The sequence below is a fragment of the Astyanax mexicanus genome, unplaced genomic scaffold (genome assembly GCF_023375975.1).
Source record: "Astyanax mexicanus isolate ESR-SI-001 unplaced genomic scaffold, AstMex3_surface scaffold_31, whole genome shotgun sequence".
Classification (NCBI taxonomy): domain Eukaryota; kingdom Metazoa; phylum Chordata; class Actinopteri; order Characiformes; family Acestrorhamphidae; genus Astyanax; species Astyanax mexicanus.
Genome location: NW_026040041.1, coordinates 8,018,381 through 8,045,034, shown reverse-complemented (window position 1 = coordinate 8,045,034; position 26,654 = coordinate 8,018,381). Strand labels below are relative to the sequence as shown.

Sequence of the window (26,654 nt, the reverse complement as noted above, 5' to 3'; positions counted from 1 at the left end):
GGTAAGTCGAGATCAAGACCAAGACTTTGGAGAGTATTAGTCCAAGTCAAGACCAAGACTGTGCAGCAGACATGTCCAGGTCACGACCAAGAGTTTGAAGCAGAAGAGTAAAAGTCAAGACCAAGACTTTGCAGCAGATAAGTCCAGGTCCAAACAAAGACTTTGGAGCACATACATCCAAGACCAAGACCAAGACTTTAGAGCAGATAAGTGCAAGTTAAGACCAAGACTTTGCAGCAGATAAGTCCAAGTCAAGACCAAGACCAACGCCCAAGCGCCCAAAGTGTAATTACGCTGCGTGATAGTGGACAAATAGCTATTTTATTAAATGCGAGGAGACGAAACTCAGAGATGTGGATCCGGACGGGACTAAAATTAACTTAGGACCACAGAGTTCAGAGTTCAAAAACAGAGATAATTTTTTTTTATCTCAGAGGACGTCTGTAAAACAAAAAAAAAACATGTACTTGGTCGTTCCGGACGGGAAAAAAATCATAGGGTATAAAAAAAACCCCATAAAAGAGAAAATTACCCCAGAACCCACTGAGAAACTAATCCCAGGGTTTAAGACACATCAAATCCATGCCTTTGCAACAGTGATTGAGTTCAAGTTTTGAGCCAAACCTCAATAAAGTCAAGTCCAGACCAAGACTTTGCAATAGTCTATTTGGAGTCAACACTGAGATCAGAGCACTCTGAGATTCAGTCAAGACCAAGACTTTGCAGTGGCTATTCGGGGAAAACAAATGAGTGAATGAATAGAAATAGCAGCGGAGGACTGCTGAGGGGTTCCAGCAATCAAAATAGCTCAGAACCAATAACAGACTCACATCACTGAAAAAATACAGAGAGAGAAAAAACAGGAGAAGCAAATGAGAGAAAGAGGAGAAGAGACAACGAGAGAGAGAGAGAGAGAGAGAGAGAGAGAGACTGTATACTGAGAGAAAGAGAGAGAGAGAGAGAGAGCTGAAGGTGAGGGAGTGAGGGAGCAGTGCTGGAGGAGAGCTCGTCTCTGTCAGTGGAGATGAAGTGATGAAGAGTGTGTGATGTGAAGAAAGCTGACAGAGCGCGAGAGCAGACGACTGTCACCAAGAATTATTAATAATTTACTGCTGCGCTACCGACCGGGAGGGAGGACACACACTGCAGACAACACACACTCTCTCTCTCACACACACACACACACACACACACCGAACCTCAGGACCCCATACACAACTTTACACCACACTGTAAGTTCGGATAAGTTGAATTTACTTTAAAAAAATTGAGGAAACCGGTTGCCTTAAAAAAGTTAAGTAAAGGGTAATGAAAACTAAAGTTAGCGTAACTTAGAACATCTAAAGGGGAAGTTGATTCAACTTTTTTATTATTGTTATACTGTAAGACCGGATAAGTTGAGTTTACTTAACTTTTTTAAGGCAGCCTCTTTGCTTAAATTCTTTTAAGTTATGAGTAATTGGCATTGAAAACTTGAGTTATCATAAATTAAAACATCAAGTTACTACAACTAAAGGGGAAGTTAAGATTAAGATTTATTTGTAAGGTAGCCCAGGGGGAATCACTACACACTGATGGTGAGTGTTAGTCAGAAACTGTTGGACACACCCAGTATGCAAATAGATAGTGACAGAAGCCAATAGAAAAGAAGCTGTTAATGGCAACAGCTACTCTAAGATCTCAGTGTGAATAGTACAGTATATGTGCCCACAAATGTTCAACTAACTCAAAATAGTTGGGTATTGTTTAGAAATCTCCAATTTTATATAAAACAGACTTAAATCATTTGAGTATCATCAGCAACAGCTTTAATATGAAAAACTATACACTTCCTAAAGTCTCAGTTCAAACCAGGATAACAACAAACAACAACCGCTTAAACCTCTAAAAAAGGAGATGAGACTAGATACTAGACACTCAGAGCTGATGTAAAAGACTCCCAAAGCTACATAAAGCAAGTGCAGGATAAAGCACTGAATCTGAAACTCTATAATAAAAGTCCCAAAGACACATAACGCTCCGTATCTCAGTCTCAATCTTCTCTAAATCACCAACGTTACAGACCTCTATAAAACTACACAGTATTAAAGTTCTTCTAGGAGAACTATCTAGGCTGTTTTTTTATTCACAGGAGCTACACTATTAGGGGAAAAATACTGTGGCTGTTTTTCTATAAATCAATGGTATTAAAAAGAGTTTATTCTGCTTTGGTTGGAGTAACTGTCTCTACTGACCAAGAAAGAGCTACTAGAATTTAAAACACTGCTAGGAAGACGTAATTGCACAGTGATTCACTATTATTCACTTATGGAGAAAAAACATGGAACACTGGTGAACCTTCCCAGGAGTGACCGGCCGACCGAACAAAATGACTCCAAAAGGGCCTGAAGAACTCATCCAGGAGATCCCAAAAGAACCCAGAACTACATTTAAAGAACTGCAGGATCTCACTCACCTCAGTTAAGATCAGTGTTAATGATTCAATAATAAGAATAAAGAGACTGGGTGAACATGGTCTCCAATCTCACATTTACCAACTAACATGTTGATGATCTCCAGAACTTTAGGTAAATATTCTTTGGACTGGCGTGACAAAAGTGGAACTTTTTGGAAGGTGTGTGTCCCGTCGTCTGGAGTAAAACTATAAAACGCCCATCTGTTGCTTAGTGACCTCAAGCTCAGGAGTACTTGGGTTCTGCAGCAGGACAATGACCCAAAACACACAAACAAAAAGTTCACCTCTGAATGATTTAAAAAAAATAAACTAAATGAAGGTTTTGGAGGGTCTAGTTAAAGTCTGATTGAGATGCTGTAGATGATCTTAAACAGGACGTTTATGCTGGAAAATCCTCCAGTGTGTCTGAATTAAAACAATTCTGTAGAGAAGAGTGGAACTAAATTCCTCCACAGAGATATGAAAGACTTTTTCATACAGGGATAGACTGGTTTGGATAGTTTTTTTGTCCTCTTAATAAATAAAATTATAATTTAAAAAGTGTTTTTTTGGTTAGTCATGTTATATTTGTCTGATATTAAAGTTTGTTTGATAATTGGAAAAATATGACAAAAATGCAAAAACAAAAGAAATCTGTAAGGGGGAGAATACTTTTTTACACCACTGTAATGTTTCTTATCTTAGTCTCAATCTTCTCTATATTACTGATGTTATGGCCTGCTCCAAACACAGAATTAAAGTTCTTCTAGGAGAACTATCTAGGCTTTTTTAACCCAGGACATACATTATTTGGAAAAATATACATACACTATCATATTTATATTTTCTGTTCATTTTTTGTTTGTCTCTACTGTTCAAAAAAATAATTTGCACTAACAATTGGAGCACTGCTATGAAGTATTTATTCAAAGAGTCCTATTCATCAACTGGCAGTAATTCTCTACTGTAGCTACTTGCGGCCTGTTTCCTTTTTTGGAGTGGCCCGCGAGGTATTTCAGAAATAGAATAAAAGTTGGCCCGCTGTTAAGCAGGTTTTTATAATGTGAGATTGAAAGTTTGAACGCTAGGTGTCAGAAACGGGCCAAAGAGTCTAAAAGCGGAGAGAGTGCGCATTTCTAGTGCAGAAAAACAGGCCAAAGAGTCTAAAAGAGGAGAGGGTGCTCATTTCTAGCGCAGAAAAACGGGCCAAAGAGTCTAAAAGAGGAGAGGGTGCACATTTCTAGCGCAGAAAAACGGGCCAAAGAGTCTAAAAGTTGCCGTAATTAAGGAGTTTATTATTAAGAGACATCATGAAATTAAACATCAATTTGAAAAATCTTGGTTTACAAAACACTGTCTAAGATAAGTCAAGTAAAATGGTGTGTAAATGAAATAATCAGGAAAAAGTATTATTTAAAGTGGTATATTTCATTAGAGTCTGTGGCCCGTGACTTCAGATATATTTCTCCTTCTGGCCCCCAACAAAAAAGTTTGGACCCCCTGTACTAGACAATCTGTGTGTGTGTGCATTTGCACATCTGAGTCAGCACTGAATAGATGCATTCATGAGAAAAAGGTTTTGGACACACAGACAAACACAGACAAATCACATCCACGCCTCCAAACAACAGCAGACTGTGAGCAGCTGTGAGCTTTAATTAGAATTAGAAACACTTTACAGCCGTTGCACAGCAGCACACTGCATTTCACCCACATTTAACACTCGCACCCGGGAACTAGGGGTGCGAAACATGCAGGACAGGGGCGTGGCCTTGGGAGCAGATTGGAGGAAGCTGATTTGCTTAAAAGAACATCAGTCGTAAATGTTTCCTGACGTTTCTGGGTCTTAAACCTATGATATATTTCCAGTAGGGTCTGAGCTAAATTTGCGATGAATCAGAGTTGGGCACCAATTTTTTTTTTCATTACTGAATCAAACCAACTCATTCTCAGGCTTGATTCAGGTACTGCATGTTTAAAATAGGTGTTTTTTTTTTTTTTTACATGTATTTTAGTTTTATTTTCACTGCATCAAACCGACTCATTTGCCGTTCTACTTGACTCTTCAATCTCAATCTGAATCAAAGATTCAGGTTCAGAACGAAACGCCCAAAATGAAGAAAGTGAGAAACTACGATGAAAAGGTCTTGGAATATGGATTTCACTGGTTCACAGAGCGTTCTCTGCCTGATTTCTGGATTTTCTGGACTGTTAACCCTTTGAACTCTAGGCTGTTTTGTGTGTTTTTTCTCTTTCAGGTCTTATAACACAGTAATTATATCAGACAGTCACATGCCCTGATCTCTTTTACTCCAGAAGACATACGGCTGCTCAAAAATATCATCATTTAAAATGTAAAAGGAAGCAGAATTGTTCTATTTTCCTGGAACTGATCATGTTTTGCTCAAAATTTTACCAAGTGCCTGTTTTTTTTTTTTTTACATTTTATCTATTTTTAAATGTATAGACTTTAAATATATTCACACCTAAGATATATGTTTAACAATGGTTAGACTAGAGTGTTTATGAGTTAAAAGCATAAGAATGTTGATGATCTGAGTTCATTACATGGTTTATTAATTATTACTTTGATAAAATACATGGGGAAACAGCATCAGGCGGATTTATTTATCTTGATAATCAATAATCACACCTCTAGGATACATGTAGATACTAAAAACCTGACACTCAGAGCAGCCTATGCCTTTCAGTATTTTAATCAGGACACACAAAGAAAATTATATACAAAAATGTAAATATTTAGTCTAAATAAATAAAAATGTTTAGTGCAAAATAACTACTTAAAGTAAAAATGTGCAAGTAAAATAAACACTATATAAAGTAGTGCGCACACCATACCTAGCTTTAGTTTGAGTAAAGCAGGTAAAGCACTTTTTTCTGTGGACACTTTGGAGTCTTTATTTACTGATTGTAACGCGGGAACCAGACGGGAGGCGGACGTAAATGCGGGTAAGACCAGACTTTATTAAATAACAAAGAAACAAATAAACAAACAGGGGAATAACGGATATAAATAGGTGCATAAACAAACAGGGAAAAAACGTGAAACAGATAATAACAAAACAGGGCGAGGAAATATATACAAGGGATAAATACGTAAATATATACAACATAAACAAAGAAACAAACAGGAACTAAACGTGACTAGAAATAACGTGACCGATAACCAAACAAGAAAACAAACTAGAAATATACAGGGAATAAACGGAGATAAATACAAAACGAAGAACTAGAGAACGTGGAAATAACTATAGCGAACGTGGCAAGACAAACAACGGGGGAAGGTGCAAAGACCGACAGCAAACGTAGACTAACAAGTACTATTTATACTAAACATGAAACAATGAACACCTGGGGAAACAGGTAACGAGGGGCGGAGCTACAAATTAGAAACACATGTGGAAAAGTACTGAGACGGGAGACACAGGGGAGCACAGGTCACGTGGGGAATGCACACAGAGACACGAGACGAGGCCAAGACGTGACACTGATATTATTTGGTTTGAAACATCATATAAATATGTTTGAAGCACTAAAGGTAAATAATATTGTTTTTTAGGTGTTTTTCTCAATGAGTTTCTTGTAGATTTAGCTTTACTGCACTGGAATATGATCACTATTTTTAGAAAGAGTAAGCTCCGCCCTTTCTAATCATATATGGATTATGTTTATGTGTGAAGGGATTCCTGAGTAATTAAGCTGAGAACACAAGGTGAGATTTTGGACAGAAAATCCGTCAGTAGGGTTCTAAGGATTAAAGGAGTTCCTAGTTAAAGCAACGTATATCCATGAATGCATCCACTTAGAAAATAATATAATATGAACAATATAGATAGATAGATTCCACAACAGGAAATTTGGTTTCACTGTAACAACATTCAATTTTCAGGAAGTTAGAAGTCAAAGAAAAACACCATATCTAGCATTTTAAGCTACAGCGCCGAGCATCCCAGGCTAAATCGCAGCTACCGCCACAGCGGACGAGTGTTTGTGGACCATTTATATCTGACCTTTGCTCAATTGACTCACTGTAGTTACGTTTGCTGTGACATTTGGACTCACGGCCAGATTTAGCTTTAATAAGAAAAGAACACTGTACTGTACCGACTTCACAACTTCACACAGCGCTAACGACTTTACTTCATTTGTTTTGGGTGCGGAAATTGGTTTAAAACAAAAGGGCTGAAGATTTGAGCGGTTTCCACTTGGTTCTTGGAATTTCCCATTCCACCTTAAGTGGTGCACTAATAAGTCTTATTAGGAATAGATGCTCTACCAACCACCTACCTGATTTAGCTTTCAATTTAAGAACTTTTCTATTTAATACCTCAATGCTAGATAGCAACAGATCCAGTGTTTGGAGGGCTGATATAACAGAACTCAAAAATTACATTTTCATTGTTTTAAAACATCTTTTTCATTGGGTAGGTCTGTGATCCACTAGGTTTCACAAATGGCAAAAGGTTTTAATGTAAAAAGGAATCCAATCCGTATGCAGTTCCATTTTAGTCATTACATTTACTGTAGCGGGGTTGTACAGTATTTCTATGTAGGCAAAATCTTCAATTGAGTTGAACTGCTTTGTGTATCGCGCCGGTGTGTATTGCACTTTAACTGTACTCTCTCTCAGACTCCGGCTGCTGATGGAGAAGAAGCATCATGACCTACTGTACTCTCTCTCTCAGACTCCGGCTGCTGATGGAGAAGAAGCATCATGACCTACTGTACTCTCTCTCTCTCAGACTCCGGTTGCTGATGGAGAAGAAGCATCATGACCTACTGTACTCTCTCTCTCTCAGACTCCGGCTGCTGATGGAGAAAGAGCATGACCTACTGTACTTTCTTTCTCTCTCAGACTCCGGCTGCTGATGGAGAAGCAGCATGACTTACTGTTCTCTCTCTCTCTCTCTCTCAGACTCTGGCTGCTGATGGAGAAACAGCATGACCTACTGTACTCTCTCTCTCTCTCTCTCTCGGACTCCGGCTGCTGATGGAGAAGAAGCAGCATGACCTACTGTACTCTCTCTCTTTTAGACTCTGGCTGCTGATGGAAAAACAACATGACCTACTGTACTCTCTCTCTCTCTCAGACTCTGTCTGCTGATGGAGAAGCAGCATGATCTACTGTAATATCTTTTAAAATCTGGCTGCTGATGGAGAAGCAGAATGACCTACTGTACTCTCTCTCTTTCTCTCTCACTCTCTCTCTCAGTCTCCTGCTGCTGATGGAGAAGCAGCATGGATTCAAACTGTTCAAGTTGCTCAGCCAGACAGTAGAGACAATTGCACCAACAAAAGCAGGATAAAAATAAAGCAAAACCTTACAGATAAAGAAAAAAACGTAGAAACATTCCCAGACCCCCATGCCCTGCTGTATCATTACACAGTGTACCACCGAGTTTTCGTCCAGACTATTGCTTGTGTTCCTCCTGTGTTCTCCGTTAACACATACACAGATTTAGCAAACGTGCTACTAAACTTCTATTTCAAAAAGCCTCGAGTTTCACATCGCCGCCAAAGCCAGAGCGAAGACGGCGCTAGCGCAGCTCCGTGCTGCAATTTACACCTCCGATTTCACAGGAACTCTCCAGACTGTCCTCATGCCTTCTAATTAAAGCGCCTCACTCAGCCGCCTCACCACACTTTCACAACTGTTAGCAGAAAATAGCTCCGAAAAAAGCAGCTTCAAATAGCTGATTATCACACTGCTCCACCCAGACAGCATAACCCCACCTGACACCTCCAGCTCCACAAACACAGCTCCACAAATAGCTAATTAGACGCAGGCCTACGTTCCCTCGCTGTTCTTCACCCGCCGCCGTATGCTTTCTGACGAGCCAACGCTCAACACCGCCAGCAAGCTTCATCCATCTCTCACTGCACCTCCTACTCACACCACCCTCCTCAAACCAATACATAACCAGTGGACAAGGCCTCGATCAGATCTCCAAAAACACAGATCCCTGACCACCAGAACTCGATGATCTACACTAGCGTTCCCCATGATTCAGAAGTCCAAAAAGAGTCAAAGGGTCAAGGCAAGTTGGCTTGCACCCACCAACATTGCTTGATCTGGATAGCCATGGCTCTCAAACTGGGATCTTAAGGGGTTTATGAGGTAAACATTCATGGTCAAACAATTTAGAACAACCCCAACTAGTGTGGCCTGGGCTAATCAATCAGTTGATCGATTGAGGTAGGTTGGGTTGGGTTGGGTTGGTCGATCAATCGTTTTGGGATGCATCTGGATAGCCATGGCTCTCACAATGGTTTTAATGTTCTTAAGGGTTCTTTACCTTGTTTTTAAATTTGTATCCCATTTTCATCCCAATTCGGAAGCTCAATTACCAAGAGCACCCCTTAGGACCAATCACTAGTAATGTCCCAACATGCCACAACAGATTACATGGGGTCAAAGATGATCTACACTACCATTAAAAGTTTTTAGAACACCAACAATTCAGAAACCTAAGGACAGTTAAATGGTTTAGGTATTCCAGCTTCCCTTAGTTAGAAATTTTAGCACATTAGGATGCATCTGCTCTACTTTGCTTGGGTCTCAAATTAGGATCTTAAGGTTTTAGTGAGGTACACACTACAGGTCAAACATTGAAGAACACTTCTTACTTTTGTGGCCTATCTTTTGCCATCTTGGTAATAATGGTTATAATGTTCTTGAGTCTCCTTTGCCTTTTTTTTAAAGGTTTATTCCATTTTCTGCCCAATTTGGAAGGCCAATTACCCAGCGCACTCCTCAGGACTTTTTATTAGAAAAGCCCCAACATGCTCCAATAGGTCACCAGGGGTCAAAGATGATCTACGGCACCATTCAAAATGTTCAGAACATCCACAATTCAGAAGTCTAAGGAGTGTTGAATGGTCTAGACAAGCCGGTTTCCTTTAATTAGCAATCTGCTATACTTTGCTTGATATGGATATCCATGGCTCTCAAACTGGTATCTTGAGTGTTTTTTTAGGGAAAATAACAGTCTTAAGGCTTATTTACCTTACCAAATTGTACCTAATTTTCTCCCCAGTTTGAAAGGCCAATTACTCAGCCCACTCCTATCACTACTAATGCCCCAACATGCCCCAACAGATCGCCAGGGGTCAAAGATAATCTACAGCACCATTCAAAGTTTTTAGAACACCCATAATTCAGAAGTCTAAAAAGTATTGAATGGTCCAGACAATTTTCCTTTAGTTTTAGACATTTTAAGCCTCTTTAAGGATGCATCCGCTAGACCTTGCATGATCTGGATAGCCATGGCTCTCGAACTGGGATCTTAAGGGGTTCATGAAGTACAAACTACAGGTCAAATGTAATGCCCCAACATGTCCCAACATATCACCGGGGGTCAAAGATAATCTACAGTCTACAATCTAATCTAAAGTCCAAGGAGAGTTGAATGGTTCAGACAAGTTGCCTTTAGTTACTTATTTAGCACATTTTAGACATTTTAAAGATTCTTTTAGGATGCACCCGCCATATCACGAGTGTGTATCACGAGTAATGCCCCAGAGTAGAGTAGAGTCCGCATAGTGTATCAGCCGGTGCCAGGAGTAATGCCGGCACTTGGAGCTGAAGCTAGTATTATAGGATATAAACAGGTTTTAATAAGCTTCTTGTGCACTTTTTCAGTTATTAATGCCTCGTTTTAAATGTCAGGGCTCTCTTTTTGGATTCTAGCAAGAAGGTGTGGAGCTACTTTGAGCTGGATAACAGTGTAAAAAGTGATTTATCAGGGTAAATTATGCCCCGTATCACCCAGTCTGAAGGGTGTTTGGACAAACTGTTTAAATTTCTGGATCTCTGAACACTGTGGGAGAACGGAGGTGTGCTATTCATCAAAGGTAAGAACTTTTTATCATGTTTTACTAGAACAAAAGTGCATTTTACACCTCCTCTCTTCAACAGAGAAGGTAAAACCCCAAAAAGACAAAACCCCAAGAAGATCCTCAAACACCAAAACACCAAACGAGTCAATGTCAGAATAATAAGATGCTCGGCATTGGCAGAGAACATTTGGCAAATTTTTCATGGGCAAAACCCACATACTCAGCTCTATCGCTCCTCCCACAAATGTTACAATAAAGAAACAAACTACCGAATACAAATTTTCTTACTTTCTGTCCTATGTAAAGGTTGTTTAGTGTGATCTATCACTAAACTGCAGTGTGAAACCAAAACTAAGCGTACAAAACAATGTTACAAAGGTAAAACATGAAGCTTGGTGCAGAAAATGCACTTAAACTGCAGACCAAACTGTACGTATAATTATTCATCTCTTATTGAGGTTCTAGCAAAAGCCAGGACTCATCTTTAAATACTCTGAACACAAAGCACTCTGATTTATCAGCAAAAATAACAAAAAGAACCTTTCAAATGGAAAAATGAGAGGAACAATGAACAGTCCCCCCGGCCGCCTCTTGGCAGAGTACTCGGGGATCCCGGGGAGGATAATTGGCCTGGCTCGCTCTGGGTGGGCCGGATTTACCCAGAGCGCACTGCTTCTGAACCGACTTCAATCAGCCTGTGTGTCTCTGTGTTCTACCTCACACTCCGGGCTTCAGGGGATTGTACCGGCGCTCCTCAGCACAGACTCAGATCAGCAGGAGAGGGTGAATTAGGGTCACGTGACCCTGAGCTCGGCTCAACCCGGCTCAGCGGCGGGCGGCCGGCAGAGGGCAAACGAGGAGATGAGGGAGGGGGCGGGATCTGCAGGTGAGACGCTCTGTTGAGAATACAGCAGGTCTGACAGGGCTGAATAAACCACAGATAACAGAGCCAGAGTGAGTGTGTGTGTTTGTGTGTGTGTGAGGGGATTACAGGGCACATCTACAACATATCGGACAATACACACCTGCCAAGGAATCAAAGAGAAAAAAAAACATTAGAGATACACAATACTAGCGCAACTCAAAAATTAGAATATCACTCAAAAGTTACTTTATTTCAGTTATTCAGTTTAAAAAATGTAAACTCATATATTACATAGATGTATTAAACACAGAGTGATCTATTTTAAGTGTTTATTTATTTTATTGTTGTGATTATGGATTGCAGCCAATTAAAACCCAAAAATCAGTGTCTCAGAAAATTAGAATATTATATAACTAAGACCAATTGGTACTTTTGGCAGTGTGGGCAGTGTGCCAAGTCCTGCTGGAAAATGAAAACCGCATCCGATTGAAAGTTTATTTAGTAAAGTACAAAAATGATTTATAATAATCAAAGTACAATAAAAAAAGAGGTTCTGTATTATTATTAGTGAACATCTTTACATAAACCTGGGGCTTTTGATTTAGCATAACAGCTAACTGCTAAGCTAACATGCTAACTGTTTTCTGAGCTAAATTAACGAGATTACTAAGCGGTTGCTACAGAGTTGATTAGTAGTTACGATGTGGTTGCTAGGCAGTTGTCTCAGGTGGTTGCTATGAGATTACTAAGCGGTTGCTACAGAGTTGATTTGTAGTTACAATGTGGTTGCTAGGCAAGTGCCTCAGGTGGTTGCTTTGAGGTTACTAAGCAGTTGCTTCAGAGTTGAATCGTAGTTACAATGTGGTTGCTAGGCAGTCGTCTCAGGTGGTTGTTATGAGGTTACTAAGCAGTTGCTACAGAGTTGATTCGTAAATATGATGTGGCTCCAAGGCAGTTTTCTCATGTGGTTGCTATGAGATTACTAAGCAGTTGCTACACAGTTAATTAGTAGTTACCATGTGGCTGCTAGGCAGTCGTTTCAGGTGGTTGCTATGAGATTACTAAGCGGTTGCTACAGAGTTGATTCGTAGTTATGATGTGGTTGCTAGGCAGTCGTCTCAGGTGGTTGCTATGAGGTTACTAAGCGGTTGCTACAGAGTTGATTAGTAGTTACAATGTGGCTGCTAGGCAGTTGTCACAGGTGGTTGCTATGAGGTTACTAAGCGGTTGCTACAGAGTTGATTAGTAGTTACAATGTGGCTGCTAGGCAGTTGTCACAGGTGGTTGCTATGAGGTTACTAAGTGGTTGCTACAGAGTTGATCTGTAGTTTCGATGTGGCTGCTAGGCGGTTTCTGAGGTATCCCTGATGTCTCAGGTGGTTGCTATTAGATTACTTAGGGGTTACTACAGAGTTAATTCGTAGTTGCAATGTGGTTGCTAGGCAGTTGTCTTAGGTGGTTGCTATAAGGTTATTAAGCAGTTACTACAGAGTTAAGTCAGAGTTATGGTGTGGCTGAAAGGCACTTGCTGAAGTTTTCCAGGTGTCCCAGGTGGTTGCTATGAAAATTACTAAACTGTAACTACAGAGTTAATTTATAGTTACGATGTGGCTGCTAGGCAGTCGTCTCAGGTGATTGCTATGAGGTTACTAAGCAGTTGCTACAGAGTTGATTCGTAGTTATGATGTGGTTGCTAGGCAGTCGTCTCAGGTGATTGCTATGAGGTTACTAAGCGGTTGCTACAGAGTTGATTAGTAGTTATGATGTGGCTGCTAGGCGGTTGCTGAGGTATCCCAGATGTCTCAGGTGGTTGCCATGAGATTACTAAGGGGTTACTACAGAGTTAATTCGTAGTTTCAATGTGGTTGCTAGGCAGTTGTCTTAGGTGGATGCTATGAGGTTATTAAGCAGTTGCTACAGAGTTAATTCAGAGTTATGGTGTGGCTGAAAGGCACTTGCTAAAGTGTTCCAGGTGTCTCAGGTGGTTGCTATAAGATTACTAAGCGTGTGCTACAGAGTTGATTCGTAGTTACGATGTGGTTGCTAGGCAGTTGCTGTGGTATCCCAGGTGTTACAGGTGGTTGCTATGAAGTTACTAAGTAGTTGCTACAGGGTTGATTCCTAGTTTCGATGTGGCTGCTAGGTGGTTGCTATGAGATTACTAAGCGGTTGCTACAGAGTTGATTCGTAGTTACGATGTGGCTGATTGCAATCAAATCCTCACAGCTACGAGCAAAAAAATCTAGGACATAGACTGTAAGTTAAAGAAAAGCAGGATACACTCCTATAATAGAGGTCAATACTTTTATCCAAATAAATAATAAGGTTTTTAAAGACAGACAGACACATGATTTAATCCATGTATTAAAATTTGTTTTAATGATGATTATATTTTAGATTGTTCCATTACATTTGAGCCAGTTAAAGTGGAAGTATTGGGTAAAAACAATGCAATAATTCCTAACTGTTTATTGCAATATTTAGAATTAACACTAAAAATCTACATTTAAAATCATAATCATTTAAAATAAATCATTTTAAATCCATTGAGACGTGCATAAAAGCAAAAGTACATAAACCCCAGCACTGTGTGAGAGTGTAGAGAGAGTGAAAGTGAGCGTCACACTGAGCTGCAGGTGTGTGAGACTGTACCCTGCCTGTCAGTCTCTCTCTGAGGAGTGTGTTTTATAGCTGACTCTGCTTTCTTCACGCTGAGAGACAGCCTGTGTCAAACCAGTGCACTGAATTATATGAGTGTGTGTGTGTGTGTGTGTGTGTGTGTTGAAGAAGAGACCTTGGTCTGAGGAAGTCAAGCACTGCCTGCAGCAGAGAGTGAGTGTGTAACTGGAAGTGTGCACACACTGACCGTTAACTATTTCATTTACACGTTCTCTCTCTTTACACTTATAGGACATTAACTGGGTGGTTGCTATGGGGCTACTATAGTTTCGTAGTTCCTAGACGACAACTATGGTATTGCAACATGGTTGCTATTCTGTTGCTAGGTGGTTGATATGGTTGTAAATGATGTTAAAAGATTTTCCATGATGTTGCCAGGTGGTTGCTATGTGGTTAGTAAATGGTTGCTACAGAATTGATTCATAGTTGCGATGTGGCTGCTAGGCAGTTGCTGTGGTATACCAGGGTTTTTGTTATGAGATTAATAAGTGACAGTATCAGGTTGGTTTGTAATTGCTGTGGTTTCCCAGGTGTCTTAAGTGGTTGCTAGGCAGTTGCTGTGGTATCCCCAGTGTCTCGAAACATTGCTATGAGAAAACTAAGAGGTTGCTACAGAGCTGTTTTATAGTTGCTGTATTTTCCCAGGTGTCTGAGGTGGTTGATATGAGGTTACTAAATTGTGTGGTTTCTCCGGTGTCTAAGGTGGTTGCTGTGAGTTTACTAAATTGTGTGGTTGCTCCGGTGTCTGAGGTGGTTGCTATGAGGTCACTAAGTTGCTGCTACAAAGTTGATTCATACTAGCAATGTGGCTGAAAGGCAGTTGGTGTGGTATCCCTGGTGTCTCAGGTGGTTGCTATAAGGTTACTAAGTGGTTGCTACTGAGTTGTTTCATAGTTGCTGTGTTATCCCTGTTGCCTCAGGCGGTTGCTAAGAGGTTACTAAGCAGTTGCTACAGAGTTGATTCGTAGTTGCGATGTGGCTGCTAGGCAGTTGCTGTGGTGTCCCAGGTGTCTCAGGTGGTTGCTATGAGGTTACTAAGCAGTTGCTACAGAGTTGTTTCATAGTTGCTGTGGTGTCCAAGGTGTCTCTGGTGGTCGCTATAAGGTTACTAAGTGTTATTACAGAGTGGCTTCATAGTCGCTGCGGTTACCCTGGTGTCTCGACGGTTGCTATGAGGTTACTTAGTGGTTGCTACAGAGTTGTTTCATAGTTGCTGTGGTATCCCAGGTGTCTCAGGTGGTTGCTATGATATTTTTAAACGGTTGCTACAGAGTTGCTTTGTAGTTGATATGTTATCCCAGGTGTCTCAGGTGGGTTCTTGAGTGGTTCTAAGTGGTTGTAAAAAGGCAATTTCACACAGTGTACACACTGGTGTATTGCTATCTTGACAGCGAAAATCAGAGTGAGCTCCACTGACTGAATACAACCTAGACAGATGTCAACAGTCAGATGTTCATTGCTATCTTGGCAGTAAATTGTTGCTTGTTATACACACAAGAACATGCAGCAGTGCACAAACCTTGATCTTTTACATCAAAAGTAAACTGAATGAATGAGCGTGAACAAGCAGGTCAGTTTCCTCTGCTGAGAAGCGTTGGTCACGTGGAGGTAGCTGCACCATTAAAATAGCAATCTGCCAAAGTCAGAGCTCACCTGGCTCTTAAAGGGAATGATGAGAAAGTGACACTCTGATTGGTTTATTTCACGTAACTCCCAAAATTAACCACACCCAAAATTAATAGAAATAGTACATGCCTTTTGCGTGTTTCAAGATGCACAAGGTACACTTTTCCCGTCGTTACGACAGCAAAGACACACCGGCACAACCTAAATCAAGCTGCACGTTGCACAGTTAACCGTTAGCCTATAGATATGTCTTTATATGTGTTAAAATCTTAAGGTATTAATGTGGTTTGAGGGAGGATAGAATGTGTGAGTAGCAGTAAAATGAGTGTAGATTATGAAGGAAGTCAGACCTTGGTCAGACAGGAAGTCCAGCATGGTCTGCAGCAGGAAGGACAGGTGACGCACGGAGAGGCCGGGGTTCCCCATTCGGCGAGACGCATACACCAGCTCATGCAGCAACCGCATCTGTACTGCAGCCCAGCCACGGTGAGTGCCTACACACACACACACACACACACACACACACACACACACACACACACACACACACACAAAAAGAAAAGAGAAAAATAATAAGACCTTCATACATTTCCAAAAACTATTTTTTTCCCTACATAGTAAATGAATAGTAAAGTGATCCAGACTCATAAGGAACACATAATGAATCATGTAGTAACTTAAAAGTGTTAACTGTAACTTGTGGTTTCTGAGGCTGGTAACTCTGATGAATTTATCCTGTACAACAGAGGAAACTCTTGCTCTTCCTTTCCTGGGGCGATCCTGGTGAGTGCCAGTTTCATCATTATAACATTACTATGGTACAGTTAATGCACTTGAAGATTATTTCTAAGTTCTTGAAATTCTTCTTTCTGGATTGACTGACCTTCATTTTTCTTAGTCATTTTTCTGTACTTAGTTAAGTAGTTGTTTCTTCTCATAACCTGGATTAGAACATTACTCAAATATTCACTATTCACTGTATACCTGTAACTCTACCTCTTCACTACTTTACTTTAACTGATGCTCTCAAACACTTTATTAAGAGACAAGAAATTCAAGTAATTAACTCTTGATGAGTTCAGCACAGCTGTTAACTGAAAGCCTGAATTCCAGGTGACTCTACCTCATAAAACTGACTGAGAAAATGCAGCAGAGATGAGTAAAACTGATCAAGAGGAGCTACTTAAAAAAATCTAAAATATAAAACATATTCTAAATAACTCCATATGTGTTTCTTAATAATCTGAATGAGTTTAGTATTAATCTACAATACAGAACATTTTAATATAATGAAAAACACTAAAATAAACAATACAACAAATGAGAGACCATCAGAAGAGACATCACAGAACATTCTGTGACATCAGAGAACATCCCGTGACATCAGAGAACATTCTGTGACATCAGAGAACATACATCACAGAACATTCCATGACATCAGAGAGAGTCAGGTAATGTTGTAGAAGTGGTTTTTAGAATATTGTAGGAGTGGGGGTTTCTGGTCATTGGAGAATTGAAGGTTTTCGTAATATTGTAGAAGTGAATGGAATGTTTGGAATGTTATAGAAGTGGAGCTTTAAGGAACATTGCAGAAAATGTAGAAAATAAAGGATTTCGTAATGAAGAATTGGAGGTTTACAGAATGTTATAGAAGTAGAGGTTTATGTAATATTGCAGAAATGGATGTTTTTGGAATGTTATAAGAGGTTCAATAAATGGAGGTTAACTTCAAATTCATAAAGTTAGTGAGGTTTAAGGGATGTTGTAGATGTGGAAGTTTATGAAATGTTAATGAATATTAATAAAACAAAGAAATGAAGGTTTGGAAATGGGAAAATTGTAGTTATTGTGGTTTATGGGCTGTAGACTGAATGGTTTGTAAGACAATGTTTAAGGAATGTTGTAAAAGTGGAGGTTTCATGTAATATTGAAGAAGTTGAGGTTTATGTAATGTTATAAAAATGGAGGTTTTAGTAACATTGCAGGGATTGTGGTTTATGGTAAATGTTCATTATTGTGGTTTACGCAATGTTGTAGAAGTGAAAGTCAGGAATTATTGTAGAAATGGAGGTTTACAGAATGTTGTAGAGGTACAGGTTTCCGTAATGTTGTAGGAGTGGGGGTTTCTGAACACTGGAAAAGTGGAGGTTTTTGTAATGTTGTAGAAGTGGAGGTTTAAGGAATGTTGTAAAAGTGGAAGTTCACACAATATTGAAGAGTTTGAGGTTTATGTAATGTTATAGAAGTGGAGGTTTAATGCACATTGCAGAGATTGTGGTTTATGATACATTGTAATTATTGTGGTTTACACAATGTTGTAGAGGTGGAAGTTAAAGGAATGTTGTAGAAGTGGAGGTTTACAAAATGTTGTTATAGTTTGCCTAATTTTAGTATTAATCCACAATACAGAACATTTTAAAATAATGTATAAACTGGTTTTGTATAGAGATTTTTTTTCTGCAGAACACCAGCAGTATATAATAGCAGGGTTATGAATCTTGTGTGTGTATGAAGCGGTAAGGCCGGGTGGTTAACGTGGTGTTGTGTTAATAAGCTCTCCGCAGGGCCGGGACTGATCTGGAGGGTTTAAATCACGACTCGTGAGCGCGCTGTCAGTCAGCCATCATCACCGTCACACCAACACACGACTGCTCCACCAGCCCTCACTCTCCACCCGTCATCCACCCGTCATCCACACCCCAATTAATGCAAATCCCACCTAAGCTACTGTTCTTACAGCTGCAGAGAAAAAGTGTTCCTGCTAAAAATAACCCCCATCCACCGTCTCTCTACACAACCCAGAACACACCACCGCCTGTCCCCGATTACCCACCGCACACCACCACAACGTCTACTGGATGTTCAGTATACGAAGGTTCACTGAATGTTCGATATATAGAGGTTTACTGCAAATTCCTTATGTTTCAGATTAGATCTATGGTTTATGTAACGTTGTAGAAGTGGAGGTTTAAGGAACACTGCAGACATTGTGGTTCATAGAAAAATTGTATTGTGGTTTATGGGATACTGTAGGCTAAATGGTTTGAAAGATGTTGTAGACATGGAAGTTTATGGAACGCTGTAGAAGTAGAAATGTTGTAGAAATATGTTTACAGAATGTTATAGAAGTGGACGTTAACGGAATGTTGTAAAAGGGGATGTTTACAGAACACTGTAGAAGCGGTGGTTTGGACTGAATAGTTTGAAAGATGTTGTAGACATGGAGGTTTAAGGAATGTTGTAGAAGTGGAGGTTTGTGGAATGTTGTAGAAGTGGAGGTTTGAGGAATATTGTAGAAGTGGAGGTTTAAGGAATGTTGTAGAAGTGGAGGTTTAAGGAATGTTGTAGAAGTGGAGGTTTAAGGAATGTTGTAGAAGTGGAGGTTTAAGGAATGTTGTAGAAGTGGAGCTTTAAGGAATGTTGTAGAAGTGGAGGTTTAAGGAATGTTGTAGAAGTGGAGGTTTAAGGAATGTTGTAGAAGTGGAGGTTTAAGGAATGTTGTAGAAGTGGAGGTTTGAGGAATATTGTAGAAGTGGAGGTTTGAGGAATATTGTAGAAGTGGAGGTTTAAGGAATGTTGTAGAAGTGGAGGTTTAAGGAATGTTGTAGAAGTGGAGGTTTAAGGAATGTTGTAGAAGTGGAGGTTTAAGGAATGTTGTAGAAGTGGAGCTTTAAGGAATGTTGTAGAAGTGGAGGTTTAAGGAATGTTGTAGAAGTGGAGGTTTAAGGAATGTTGTAGAAGTGGAGGTTTAAGGAATGTTGTAGAAGTGGAGGTTTGAGGAATATTGTAGAAGTGGAGGTTTAAGGAATGTTGTAGAAGTGGAGGTTTAAGGAATGTTGTAGAAGTGGGGGTTTAAGGAATGTTGTAGAAGTGGAGGTTTGTGGAATGTTGTAGAAGTGGAGGTTTGAGGAATATTGTAGAAGTGGAGGTTTAAGGAATGTTGTAGAAGTGGAGGTTTAAGGAATGTTGTAGAAGTGGAGGTTTAAGGAATGTTGTAGAAGTGGAGGTTTAAGGAATGTTGTAGAAGTGGAGCTTTAAGGAATGTTGTAGAAGTGGAGGTTTAAGGAATGTTGTAGAAGTGGAGGTTTAAGGAATGTTGTAGAAGTGGAGGTTTAAGGAATGTTGTAGAAGTGGAGGTTTGAGGAATATTGTAGAAGTGGAGGTTTAAGGAATGTTGTAGAAGTGGAGGTTTAAGGAATGTTGTAGAAGTGGAGGTTTAAGGAATGTTGTAGAAGTGGAGGTTTAAGGAATGTTGTAGAAGTGGAGCTTTAAGGAATGTTGTAGAAGTGGAGCTTTAAGGAATGTTGTAGAAGTGGATGTTTAAGGAATGTTGTAGAAGTGGAGGTTTAAGGAATGTTGTAGAAGTGGAGCTTTAAGGAATGTTGTAGAAGTGGAGGTTTAAGGAATGTTGTAGAAGTGGAGGTTTAATGAATGTTGTAGAAGTGGGGGTTTAAGGAATGTTGTAGAAGTGGAGGTTTAAGAAATGTTGTAGAAGTGGAGGTTTAATGAATGTTGTAGAAGTGGGGGTTTAAGGAATGTTGTAGAAGTGGAGGTTTAAGGAATGTTGTAGAAGTGGAGGTTTAAGGAATGTTGTAGAAGTGGAGGTTTAATGAATGTTGTAGAAGTGGGGGTTTAAGGAATGTTGCAGAGATGGAGGTTTACAGAATGTTGTAGAAATGGAGGTTTACCAAATGTTGTAGAAGTGGAAGTTTGCATAATGTTGTACAAGTGGAGGTTTTAGGAATGTTGTAGAAGTAGAGGTTTATGGAACATTGTAGAAGAGAAGCTCATGGATTGTTGTAGAAGTAAAGGTTTAAGGAATGTTGTAGAGATGGAGGTTTACAGAATGTTGTAGAAATGGAGGTTTACCAAATGTTGTAAAAGTGATAGTTTGCATAATGTTGTAGAAGTGGATGTTTACAGAATGTTATAGAAGTGGACATTAATGGAATGTTGTAAAAGGGGACGTTTACAGAACAGTGTAGAAGCGGTGGTTTGGACTGAATAGTTTGAAAGATGTTGTAGACGTGGAGGTTCGTGGAATGTTGTAGAAGAGGAGGTTTGTGGAACATTGTGGTTTATCGAAAAATGTTGTAGCCTGAATGGTTTGCAAGATGTTGTAGACATTGAATTTCCTGGAATATTGCAGACAGATCACTATCATCACTATCACTATCATCAACTTTACCATCATCACCATTATCATCACCATCACAACCATAATCACCATCATCATCACCATTATTACCATCCCAACCATCATCACAATCACCACCATCATTATTATCATCACTATCACCATCACCACCATCACCTCCTCTCTCTCTGACATTGTTTTAACCACTCCTCCGCCTGAAGACAAGCATCTTGATCCATATGTTCTTCTGTGTGTGTGTGTGTGTGTGTGTGTGTGTGTGTGTGTGTGTGTGTGTGTGAGTGAGTGTGCGTGTGTGTGTGTGTGTTTGAGGGAGAATCCCATTAGCTTTAGCGAGATGATAAAGGCATCTGTGAAGCTGTTAAGCTATCAGTCTGCACCATACTGACAGGATCAAGAACACACACACACACACACACACACACACACTTTCCTCTACACTGTACACACACACAAACCAACTGCTTCCAAATCTCTATTTTTTTCCTCATGCACACACACTCCATGCCAAAACACACACACTCACACACCTCACACTCCAAAATATCTCTCTCTCACACACACACACACACACACACACACACACACACACACACACACACACACAGTCCTAAAAACTGCATCACGTAGGACGAGCAGGCGTTCTCTGCTGTCAGTCTTAAAGCTGAATCTATTCGGACGCTCCAGCTCACACTGAACCGTCCTACACACACACACACACACACACACACACACACACACACGGTCCAGTACGGTCCAGAACCGGCCGGGCCACATCCGCCCACGAACAGACAGTACGGTACAGATTCTACTGAAATTTAAGGCTATTAATAGAGAGTTTAGTATCCTGTACTGCACTAACACTCTCCTCTACTGAACACACTGTTCACTAGAAACTGGAACATCTGAACATTGCTGTGAGGAGGATTCCACTGCATTCAGCCTCACAACAGCATCAGTGAGGTACTGGTGTTGGATGACGAAGTCTTCTGGATGGAGTTATTATAATAAATTATTCCAATAATTCCAGATGAGCACAGTTTCATAAGGGGTTTTAGACCTGTCTACACTATACTCAGCTTTCTAGTGATGGTGACATCGCCATCTTTCCCACAGCAGAGCCATGTACTGTATTGAATAAGAGCACATCAGCGTGGACATATAAGATCCATTATGATTTCTTATTTTCTATTTGCTGTGTTGTTAAAACAGGAGCACAGATGTCAAAAGTTTTCTTATTCAATGTTTTAACGTACTATATTTGTTCCTACATTTAAAAAAAAAATGAATACTGAGGTGATCACACATAAGGAATCATGTAGTCACACAAACCAGAATTCTTTTAACTTGCATTTTTTGAGGCTGGTTACTCTGATAAACTTATCCTGTAGAACAGAGGAAACTCTTGTTCTTCCTTTCCTGGTACGCTCCTGATGAGTGCCAGTTTCATCATAGCGTTTTTGTTAGTCTTTTTTTACGTTTGCAATAAAATTCTTCTTTTCCGAATTGACTGACCTTCATTTTTTCTCTAATCCTGCACCAGTAACTAGCCCCATTAACTGGTTTGTGAGAGCGCTGACTGTTTCGGGGGCTTTATTGAATCAGCTGTTTAAGCGTTTATGTCGTTAGAGCATTAATATGCAATTACAGATCACTGTAATTAATTCTGACAATAGCAGACCAACTTAATTAGACCCACAGATCCAAAACATTACTTAAACTCTAACAGTTCAGTCTCTCTCTCTCTCTCCATCATGTTATTCCTCTCTGCCTGTCTGTCACTCTGTCTTTCTTTCTTCCTCTCCGTCTCCCTCAATAATTGAAAGCTGAGAGAGAGAATTCCCCAGCCAATTAAAAACCCATTTACTCTTCCATTTGTCCTGCTGCTCCCTGTTGTCTCAGCCGACTGAGAGAGAGAGAGAGAGAGAAGAGAGAAACAGAGAGAGAGAGAAAAAAAGAAAGCGAGAGAGAGGTAGAGACAGAGAGAGAGAGAAAAAGAAAGAGAGAGAGAGAGAAAAAGAGAGAAAAAAGCGGGAGAGAGATACAGACACAGAGAAAGAGAGAGAGAGATAGAGAGAAAACGAGAGATAGAGAGAGTAAAAGAGAAAGGGACATAGATGGAGAGAAAGAGAGGGAGAGAAAGATCATACTGGATCAAAAAAACGCCCTACACTTTTTACTATCAGTCTGTATATAGTAGATTAAAAAACAATATTAATAATAATGTAATTTACAGAGGCTTCTGCATGGTTGTAATTTAGAGGTAAAGAGAAAGGAGGAACCGATCAATAATCAATATCTCTACTGAATCTCCAGCTAATCCACTAAACTGTCTGATTGCACCAGAATCACACTGTAGATTCATACTGGATTACAAAATCTACATACGGTTCCTACCATCAGACAATACATGTCACGGCATACAGTATGAAACATATACATGCTGTATGACTGATTCATACTGGATACTGGAGAAATGACCCAACAAACAATTATTACTGTTAGTCAGACTACACACCATCTAGATTCATACTGGGGAAACTGTCAGACATCAAACAATGCAGATTCACACTGAAAAGAAAATGACCCAACAAACAGTTATTACTGTCAGACTACACACAATCTAGATTCATACTGGAGAAAAAACTGTCAGACTTTAAACAATGTAGATTCATACTGGGGACTCATGAGTCAACAAACAGTTACTACACACAAATTACACACAATATAGGTTCATACTGGAGAAAAATTTAGATTTCAAACAATGTAGATTCATACCGGATAAAAATGACCCAACAAACAGTTATTATACTCAACCTACACACAATATAGTTTCATACTTAAAAAAATACTCAACAAACATTTACTACATTCAACCTACACACAATATAGATTCATACTGGAGACAAATGACCCAACAAACAACCTACACACAATACAGATTCATACCATAGAAACACTGTCAGACTTTAAAAACTGTAGCTTCATACTGGAAACAAATAACCCAGTAAACAGTTATCACACTCAATCTACACACAATCTAGATTCATACTCGAGTAAAAGTCCCTAATAAACCCTTACTACACACAAACTACACAAAATCTAAATTCATACTGGACAAAATTACCTAACAAATAGTTATTACTGTCACACTACACACAATGTAGATTCACACTGGAGAAAAAGTACCTAATAAACTCTTACTACAAACAAACTACACAAAATCTAGATTCATACTGGACAAAATGACCTAACAAACAGTTTTTACTGACAGACTTCACACAATGTAGATTCATACTGGAGACAAAGTACCTAATAAACTCCTACTACACACAAACTACACAAAATCTAGATTCATACTGGACTAAATAACCTAACAAACAGTTTTTACTGACAGACTTCACACAATGTAGATTCATACTGGAGACAAAGTACCTAATAAACTCCTACTACACACAAACTACACAAAATCTAGATTCATACTGGACAAAATTACCTAACAAACAGTTTTTACTGACAGACTTCACACAATGTAGATTCATACTGGAGACAAAGTACCTAATAAACTCCTACTACACACAAACTACACAAAATCTAGATTCATACTGGACAAAATTACCTAACAAACAGTTATTACTGTCAGACTACACACAATGTAGATTCACACTAGTGCTGGACGATATGGCCAAAATTTATATCACGATATATTCCTTAATTTCTGTCGATACGATATAATTTCGATATCAATATAAATACTTTGAAGGCCTCAGAAAAACTGCTAGGACTCCCTGCAATGGAAATCTGTACACTACTGTCTGAAAGTCTTTAAAGCCTCCTCTCACAAAAACTTTAGAAATACTTTAGAAATAAAAAATGGTCAAAATAAATCAATGCTGCATGTAGCAAAATAAAAACATGACATCCCTGTCAAACATAAACTATAACCTATATACCTATTACCAATATAAATAACTTTACATTACAACAGAGGTAGAGCTTCTTAATAATAAGCAAACCTATAGGCTTTATCAACTATAAATAATTAAATAAGATACAACATAAACTACAAGTGTTTTAGCCAGAATAAGGAAGATGTGTGTAGTGAAACTGCTTGAGGTGGAGGAACAGATGTATTACCGTTGATAGTCGGCTCCACTCTCCGGAACAATTTGGAGCAAGCTGAAGTCTGAAGTTTATCAAACCTTTGAACGCCGAACCACTGAATTAGACCTGCAACTCAACTATTTATTCTGTTTAATCACTTGTGGAAGCGTCAGGTGCACTCAGGTGCATTCGGCTAGGGCTAGGGTCGGTTTTGCTTCATCGCGGGTGGATTTTAGGTACGGAGCGCAGCCGAGATCCGCTCGGTTAGGGTGGGTTTCGCTTCATCGCGGGAGATTTTAGGTGCGGACCGGAGCGGAGCAGACCAAGGTCTAGCCTAGCCTAGCCTAGCCTAGCTTATCTGGCTACGTGCCTGTATGATTGAGTCATCACGCACTGACGTAGACCGGCTACGGAGTCTGATTGTATTCAGCGCTGCAGTGAACTGACGCCGCTAAAAAACGCCTGTCTGTGAATAATAAATATCGATATGCCACAAAAATGATATCACTGTTACAAACATTTCTTATCGCGATAAATACCGATATCGAAATATTGTCCAGGCCTAATTCACACTGGAAAAAAATGGCCTTAAAAACAGTTATTACACTGAAATTACACTAATCAAGATTCATACTGGAGAACAACAAACAGTTACTACAATCAAACTACATACAATCTAAATTCATAATAGAGAAAATGACCCAACAGACAACCTACATACAATACAGATTCATACTGGAGACAAATTACCAAATTGCAAACAGTTATTACCCTCAAGTTACACAAAATGTAGATTCACACTGGATGCAAAGCAGCGTATTTCCCTGATTTTAGATGTTACAGTCAGATAGATGATATTCTAACGCATGACTATATTTCGGCATGACTCCTATTTTATAGCTGGTGCAGATGTGATGTTGTGAAAGTACTTTTATGCACAAACAGTTATTACTGTCAGACTACACACAATGTAGATTCATACTGGAGAAAATACCTAATAAACTCTTACTACACACAAACTACACAAAATCTAGATTCATACTGGACAAAATGACCTAACAAACAGTTATTACTGTCAGACTACACACAATGTAGATTCATACTGGAGAAAAAGTACCTAATAAACTCTTGCTACTCACAAACTACAAAAATCTAGATTCATACTGGATGCAGAGCAGCGTATTTCCCTGATTTTAGATGTTACAGTCAGATGGATGATGTTCTAATGCATGACTATAGGACAACATGGCTCCTATTTTATAGCTGGTGCAGATGTAAAGTTGCAAAAGTACTTTTATGCAGTAAAGTAATGAGTAGTGAGTAATGAGTAATGAGTAGTGAGTAATGAGTAGTGAGTAATGAGTAGTGAGTAATGAGTAGTGAGTAATGAGTAATGAGTAGTGAGTAATGAGTAGTGAGTAATGAGTAGTGAGTAATGAGTAATGAGTAGTGAGTAGTGAGTAATGAGTAGTGAGTAATGAGTAGTGAGTAATGAGTAGTGAGTAATGAGTAGTGAGTAGTGAGTAGTGAGTAAAGAGTAGTGAGTAGTGAGTAATGAGTAGTGAGTAATGAGTAGTGAGTAATGAGTAGTGAGTAATGATTAGTGAGTAGTGAGTAGTGAGTAGTGAGTAATGAGTAGTGAGTAATGAGTAGTGAGTAATGAGTAATGAGTAGTGAGTAGTGAGTAATGAGTAGTGAGTAGTGAGTAATGAGTAGTGAGTAATGAGTAGTGAGTAATGAGTAGTGAGTAAAGTAGCAGGCCTAATGCGTGATCACGCAACCCAGTGAAGCAGCAGGAGACACGAGGTCGAGAGGTTTTTTAAACAAGAGCTCATCTGAAGCAAACCGGCAGTCCACTGGGTCAACCTGCACTTCAGAACAACAGAACACACACACACACACACACACACACACACAGCTGTCCTAAAACA

General features: G+C 39.5%; 2 protein-coding genes across 3 annotated transcripts in view; both read right to left on the bottom strand.

Annotated features, from left to right (window-relative positions):
• eva1bb (eva-1 homolog Bb (C. elegans)) overlaps positions 1-26,654 on the bottom strand; it is a 519,072-nt gene that overhangs the window by 69,698 nt on the left and 422,720 nt on the right. The window lies entirely within an intron of this gene.
• Positions 1-26,654, bottom strand: part of LOC125788965 (trafficking protein particle complex subunit 9-like) — a 294,345-nt gene that overhangs the window by 96,950 nt on the left and 170,741 nt on the right. For both annotated transcript variants that reach the window (XM_049472933.1, XM_049472934.1), the window contains one exon: positions 15,815-15,958. In XM_049472933.1, coding sequence (XP_049328890.1) covers positions 15,815-15,958 — 144 coding nt within the window. The remainder of the gene's footprint in view (positions 1-15,814; positions 15,959-26,654) is intronic.